The sequence below is a fragment of the Vidua chalybeata genome, unplaced genomic scaffold (assembly GCF_026979565.1).
Source record: "Vidua chalybeata isolate OUT-0048 unplaced genomic scaffold, bVidCha1 merged haplotype W_reject_6, whole genome shotgun sequence".
Classification (NCBI taxonomy): domain Eukaryota; kingdom Metazoa; phylum Chordata; class Aves; order Passeriformes; family Viduidae; genus Vidua; species Vidua chalybeata.
The window spans coordinates 548018-555238 of NW_026530355.1; the positions used below are offsets into that span (position 1 = coordinate 548018).

A 7221-nucleotide genomic window follows, 5' to 3' on the forward strand; every position below is an offset into this window, starting at 1 on the left:
TTGCGGGGTGTCGTGATGGTTCTTTTCACCGATCCCAAAAGTGCAACAAAGGCAAACAACAAGGGACTATCAGTTAATCACAACAAATGCTCCTTTATTAGGGGCCAAAACAGTAAATGCGATAGTGGGGATCAGAAAGGAGATAGAAGAATAGAGAGAGAGAAGAGGAAGGATATGGGAATAGCTACCAACACAGGCGAGATCCTCAGTGGTCCGGACGATGGGGATCCGTCTGTCGTGTCGGGGAAGTCTTCGAAGTTCTGGTTGACTCAGGGGTCCAATTATAGTCCACAGAGGAAAGAGGGGGGAACAAGTGTAACAATGAAAGTCCATTGTAATTGCCCCGAGGGAACAGGTGAGTCCACAGAAACCACCAAAGCAAGACGAATACAATGAAGAATAAGTCCATTTGAATCACTGAAGGGAAACAGGTCATGTCATTAGTGGTCAGACCACCAATTTCCCCTCCTCCCTATAGCAGGGGTCTCAGTCTCAGTCCTTGGGAGGAGGGTTCTCATTCTTTGTTTGTCACAGTGGTAACAAGGCAGAAGAGGGGTCTTCAATGAAGGACCACAGGAGTCACCCCAAAAGTTCATTTGGCTTAAGAACGGAGATTAGAAGCAGGCCGCGCATCAGGCTGTCCCGTGCTGGGTCCACGTCAGGTCTTTGCCAAGTCCTTGCCAAGTCCTTGCCAAGTTCTTGCCAGGCCTTGTTCGGAACAGCTAGCATGACGGTTCAGTGGTTGCACCTGCACTGTGTCCTGTTCTAAGCCGGAACTGCAGTGGAGGAAGGGATTCTTTCTCGTGGCAATCGGAAGGCAGAATGGAAAATGAGGGGCTTCAGACGGGCTCTTACAGCTCCTTCTGCTGCCCTGAGCCCGCAGAGCAGGGCAGCGTTTGCTGATGGTTTCAGCCATTCCTAAAGACCCTGTCGGGCTGTCTTAGACACTTGGGGTGAGGAATTCCTTCCAACCTGGGCCACTTTGGGTGGGCCAGGGGCGGCCCCAGGGTAGGGGGCAGTGTGTGCATGGGCGCTTTGTGACACGGTGCAGCATGGTCACCGTGTCATGGAACAGGACAGCGTGTCCAAGGGCCCTTTGTGACACGGGGTGACATAGGAGCTGGCGGTGACAAGAGCACGCCAGAGTGCTTGGAGCACGCGACGGGACAGGACGGGACAGAGCGGTGCCGTGAGGAGCCCCCGCACAGCGCACTCGTTCGTGTCTGACCCGGAGCTTTTCCCAGGCGTTATTCCTGCAGCTGACCTCGAGGCCAGACCACAGGACTTGCTGACCTGTGGCCTTCCTGAGGCTTCTCTTCTGCAGGTGCCCTTGAGGGCAGACCGTGGGACTTGGTGCCCCGGAGGCATCTCCCATCCCTGCCACCGGTGCCCTCGAGGCCTGACCACAATCAATCCTTGACAGGAGTCTCCTGTCCTTGTGGCAGGAGCCCTCAAGACCAGAGTGCAGGACTTGCTGTTCTGTAGCCTTCCTGAGGCTTCTCTCTTGAAGGTGCCTTCCAGGCACGACTGCAGGACTCGCTGACTCGGAGCTTTTCCGAGGCATCTCTCCTGCAACTCGCCACAAATCCAGTCACTGCCATGGAGCAGAGATCCCTGAGAGGGCCCAAGCTGGCCTGGGTGCAGGAGGAGGAAGAAGGCCCTGGAGCTGCCCCAGTAGTGGAGATCAAAGAGGTGTTGCGGTTCAAGACTCTACAGGAGGGTGAGTGGCAGAGCTGGGCTTAGGGTTGGTGCCTGCAGCCAGCTTGGCACCATTGCATTCCATCCCACTGCATCCCATGCCATGCCATGCCATGCCATGCCATGCCATGCCATGCCATGCCATGCCATGCCATGCCATGCCATGCCATGCCATGCCATGCCATGCCATCCCATCCCCTGAGGACATGCCCACGGACAGCACGGAAGAGGGGCCGGGCAGACACCCCGCAGCGGCCGTGCTCCATCCCCTGGGGCATCCCGGGGCTGTCCCTGCCTGGGGAGCTCAGGGCTGGGCTGTGTTCTCCGGCCTCTCCCGCAGCCCCTCAGCTCTGGCTGCGCTCGCTCTTTGCCAGATGCAGCCGTGGACCGCACACAAGAGCAGGACCCCGCCCGTGGCCTCTTCCGCAGAACAGTGGAGGTACCTGCAGCCATCCCCACCTGGGCTGGGCCTGCTGTCACCGCTCAGCCGAGCACCGCGCTTGGAGCATTCCGTGGAACATCCCTGGCTTCCTGCCCTTCTCCTACACCTGCTTTGCAAATTCATCAAGAGGATTCAGGAGGAAGAGAGCAGCACCATGGGCACAGGGCTCAGAGCATATTCACACACCTTCAAAACCAAGACCTGTGCTGCCCTGCTGGATATGCTCATAGAGGGGGGGTTTGCAATCCAAAGCAAATAAGCGGCCTGTGGTTTGAGGGTTTGATCCTCCCAGGAATTGCTTGGCCTCCCAAGCCACTCCCGCTGGTCACTGGAAGTCTTTGAGGCCATGGCAGTGTGGTGGGAAGGGAAGCACTTCTCTGGGGAAGCTGGGGACATTCCTCCCTCTGGCAGCTTTCCAAGTCTCCCCGTGCCTTCTCCAGGTGCCCGCCATGGTGAGGTACATCCACCAGTGGCTCATGGACAATCAGTTTGCTGAGCAGAGGCTGAACAGGGCCCTGCTGGATCTCACCGAAGAACAGCCTGCTGATGTAGTAATGACACTCCTGTGTGTGGCCCCATCCTGTGACAGGTATGGGGCCACCTGCCCAGAGGGCTCAGGGCTCCCCAGCCCATCAGCCTGTACAGCCTGTGCCAGGTGTCTGACCAACAGAGAGTCCCCAGGGCCCTCTGGCTGCTCCCTTTGCCAGCCCTGGCACCTCAGCCCCCGAGCCTGCTGCCATGCTCCCTCGCTGCCCCTCAGGGGCCTGTCCCCACAGGCCTGGGCTGCCTGGGTGCTGCTGGCGAGGGGCAGTGGGCAGAGGCAGAGCCGGCAGCCAGCTCAGGTCCCCGCTGCTGCCCAGGCCACGCTGCTGTGTCCCAGACCCCCCTGAGACAGAGCTCTAACCCCGCAGAGCTGCTTTCACCATGTGGAAGAGCATCATGTGCTCGCCCAGGACTGCCGAGCCAGTGCAGCTGATGCTCCTCGATGTGCTGGGGAGTTGGCCAGAGCACAGCACGTTCACCTCTGATGGGGACAAAACGGGTGTCTTTGTCCTGGCTGTGAGTTTCTGCAACTGGCCTTTGCTGGTCCCAAGGCCACCTGCCCAGCAGCTCTCCATCCTCCTTGCCCCACTGCATCTCCCTGCCTCAGGCGCTGGGCTGAAACCTGGCCTCGGGGCAGCTTCAGGGGCACCAGGCCCGCTGCTCCCCCTGCGTCTCTCTGGGCCTCTCCCTCCCGTGCTCGGGCCCTGCCACACGGACACCTCGGCACTGAGCGCTGTCTCGGGGGGCTTTGTCCTTTGCAGGCAACTGTGGTGATGTGGAAGATCCTCCAGGTGCCCTGTGTCCCACAGATGGTGACGGTGTATTTCCCCCACCTACTTGTGCATCTGCTCTTCCAAGTGTTCTTCAGCACTCTGGATATGCCAGAGGAGGTCGATACCTTCTGGAAGGGATGCCAGCAGCAATACGGCCTTGCCACCAGCCCCAACAGGTACTCCATCCCACTCCTCTGTCCCTGCCACATCCCTGGGCAGGAGCCAGTGCTCCCAATGTTACCTGGGCTTTGCTCTGCACGCAGGTTTGCAGTGCGGACCCTGAAGTCCCTGCTCTGCCAAATGGAGCACGAGGATGTGGTGCTGGCAATGGAACGCAAGCGTGGCTGGGACACGCTGCTGTGTGCTGACACCCACCACTATGCCGTGGGTCTGCTGGCCAGGTGAGACCCCCTTCTCCCCGCTGCCTCTGACATTTGTGCTCTGTGCCCAGGGTGCCCCACACAGTCCCAGTGGTCGTGGGCCAGAGGGCCTTGTCACCGAGGCACAGCCAAGCAGACTGGAAAAGGCTGGCAGAGGAGGGTACCCACAAGGAGCCGCCTCCCAAATAGCCCAGGGCCCCTTGCAGGATGCTGGGGAAAGACCAGACCTCTGTGAGTCTGTCCTGGGAGAGGTTTGTCCCCCGGCCCAAAGTCTTGGTTACTTTTTCTCCTGCCAGGGAGATATCCCGTGTCTCCATCCCCTTGTGCTCCCGGATCGCTCGCTACCTGCTCCAGCTGCTCAACACACTGGAGCCACGCTGGGAGCTGCCCGCCCTGGCCTTCCTTGTGGAGGTGAGCCTGATGGCCAGCGCTGCCTCGCTCAGCTGCCTCCCAGCTCTCTGCCCTCTCGTAGCCGCAGCTGCCTGGGACGGGTGCCCGCGCCCTGTGCTGCTGCCTGGGCCCAGCCCTGTGCGGTTCCGGGCTCCTGCCGGCCGGGTCCCCTGTCACTGCCCTGTGCCTTTCAGGTCCTCGAGTGCCTGAACTTGAGTGGAGGCAGTGCTAACAGAGTCCTGCAAATCTTGTCAAGGCACCTGCACAGCAAGTGCAGGGACAGGCGTCGCCTGGCGCTCAGGGCCCTTCTCAAGCTCATTGACAATCCCTCGACGGTGAGAAGGGGACAGAGGCTGAGGCTGCTCTCGGGAATGCAGTCGCTTGGGCTTTGCTGGGCTTTAGGCACTGGGGCAGCTGCTCCCAGCTCTCCTGCCTCCTGCTTCAGCTGCCCAAGTGCTCCGCAACAGCCCTTTGGCCTCTAGGCCCTGCGGCAGCAGGATGGCGTTTCACAAACTTGTGTTCCGCACAGAGTGAAAAAATGGGGAGCCTGACTGAAAGTCTTGTGGAGCTCCTGTGCGACACAGATGGAGAGATAGTTAGCATGACAGTCATGCTCCTCAGCTTTATCTCCCGGGACAAGGACATGCTGATAGGCAGCTCCATTGCACTGCGGCTGGTTGAGGCGCTCCTGCCACTCTTTGACCACGTAAGGCTCGCTGCCTCCAGCCACAGCCACTGGCTGCTGCCCGGACACTTTGTGCCCTGTGGATTTCCAGGCCTGAGCCAAGCTGAGCCCCGTGCAGCCAATGCTCAGGTCTTTTTTTCTTCCTTTCATACAGGACAATAGCCAGGTGCAGCTGCTCTCCATCCTGCTCTTCCAAACATTGCTGTCTCTTCCACTGGGAAAGGACAAAAAGGCCCTGAAGACACACGTGCGCCAGAGCCTGCTGCCACTCTTCTTCCACTGCCATGATGAGGATGGGCGTGTGGCACAGGTGAGGACTCGAGGGCTGCTGCTGTCCCCCTGGGAGGCGGCTCAGCTGCCTCCTGCCCTGGCGCCTGCTGGGCTGCAGCCTCCTCCAGGCCTTGGCACAGGGACACAGGTCCTGCGCCCTGGGCTGTGGGGCCATCTCCGCGTCTCTGCTGCTCTCCAGGCTTCTCAGGAAACGCTGCTTTGTGTGGCCCAGTTCCTGAAGAGGAGGGATCTGGAAAAAGTGGTGAAGAAGAAGAAGCTGTGGAACTTCACCGAGTGCCTGGTAAGGATGGTCTGGAAGTGCCAGCCTCAGGCTGGAGAATCCCCCTGAGCGCGGTGCTCAGTGTGCGGGGCTGGCAGCTGTGCCCCTGCCCGCTGCTGCAGCCAGAGGCGGCGCGGGCTCTTCTCCAGGCTCCTGTGGGCCCGAGCTCACGGCGGTGCGGGCAGGGGAGGCTGGGGCTGGGCGCAGGGAGTGCCCGGTCCAGGGGCTGAGCCCGCGCCAAGCCTTCCCTCCTGCCGCTCTCTCCAGCTGGCAGACGACAGCAGCAGAGCGGCCGAGCACCTGCGCCAGGCCATGCCCTACCTGGAGAGCCCAGAGGAGCCCCTGCGAGAGGCGGCCATCAGGTTCCTGGGTGAGCCGCGAGCCCGGGCTCCCTCCCCGCCCCGCCGCAGCTCGGCCCCAGCCCCGCCTGCTGCCCCGGCAGCGCCATCCGGGCCCGGCGGGGTGGAGCCCCGGCTGGCCTGGGCGCTGCTGCCGCCCTCTCGCAGCCGTGCCCTTGGGCGGCAGCGTGCGGCAAGGGCCCGGCTGAGCCCTGCCGGGCCAGGAGGCCGTGTGGCCACAGGGCTGGCAGCGCCGCTGGCAGGGAGCTGTGCCGCTGGGCCGTGACAGGCTCTGTGTTGGCAGGGATGGCCGGGCGGCAGCTGAGGGGGAAGAAGGAAGAGCTCCAGCTCATCTGTGAGGGTGAGTGAGGGCAGCGGGCTGTCAGCGGGGGCTGGCGGGGGAGCTGCAAGCCGTGCCCCGGCTGCGCAGGGCTCTGCTCCCTGTGCGGACGAGGGGCGGCGTGGGCAGAGCACACGGAGATTTCAGGGCCACCTGGGGGATTCGTGGCCAGCAGCTTCGGGCTGATCCCATTTGTCCCTTATTCCCTGCTGGCCATGGCCGGAGCCGGCTGGGATGGCCCTGGCAGGGAGGTCTCCTCGGGTCCCCTCAGATCCGGGATCTGACCACGGCTCTGTTGCTCTCTCTTTCAGCCCTTGAAGGCACGGCAAATGACATCAGCGTCGCCGTTGGAAGCCTGGCAATTCAAACGTTGTACATCCTCCAGGCAGTAGAGAGAGCTGGATATTCCCTCTTGGACAGCCTGCATGATCAGCTCCGCAGGGCATGGAGGACACGGCCTCGTCTCTTGGGGCTCGGCTGGCTGCGCTGCCGGAGCTGTGCAGAGTGCTGATCCCAGAGGCTCTGTCTGCTGGGGCCACCTGAGCCAGCAGGAGTGTTTAATTTCTTCAAGATTGTTCTTTCGTTCTTTTTGCTATTCTGTAGGATATAAATATAGGATGTGTTCTAATAGACAGACTCCCAGGATCTTTCTTTTGCTGCCCAGGCTCTGCAGGGCATAGGGGAAGAGGGAGCAAAGGGTGCCTGGGCTCAGCAAGCTGCCCAGGCACGTGCAGGCTTGCAGGGAAAATGGCCAGAAGCCCCTTGGCCTTTGGTGGTTCTGCTGAAGCCTTTGTGCTGCCAACAGAGCCAGTGGGCAGGGGCGGGAGTTCCAGGGATCCCTGTGAGACCGGTGCCTGGAGATGGCCACAAGCCCTGTCCCAGGCAGGAACCGCCATCTGTGTCCTCCTGCCCGTGTGTTGCTGGCTGCATTGCTGAGGGCTCCGAGGTGCCTCTGGATGGGGCTCCTCGGGAGCTCCTGTGGGGCTGCGGCGCTGCTGCCGGGCAGGTTGGCCGGGCTGAGGGAGACCCTGAGGGGATGGGACCACCAAGGGATGAGGGGCTGCGAAAGCCCTGACAGGACA

The 7221-nt window shown here is 61.5% G+C and overlaps 1 protein-coding gene across 1 annotated transcript; it reads left to right on the plus strand.

Moving 5' to 3' along the window:
* Window positions 1-1066: 1066 nt before the first annotated feature.
* LOC128783270 (maestro heat-like repeat-containing protein family member 6) lies at window positions 1067-6769 on the plus strand. Its single transcript, XM_053933924.1, has 14 exons — window positions 1067-1720; window positions 2073-2137; window positions 2581-2729; window positions 3052-3199; window positions 3445-3632; window positions 3720-3857; window positions 4133-4247; window positions 4421-4561; window positions 4756-4932; window positions 5066-5221; window positions 5381-5482; window positions 5729-5831; window positions 6104-6160; window positions 6451-6769. The coding sequence occupies exons 1-14, from the start codon at window positions 1600-1602 to the stop codon at window positions 6648-6650; spliced, it is 1860 nt and encodes a 619-aa protein (XP_053789899.1). The 5' UTR covers window positions 1067-1599; the 3' UTR covers window positions 6651-6769.
* Window positions 6770-7221: the final 452 nt, after the last annotated feature.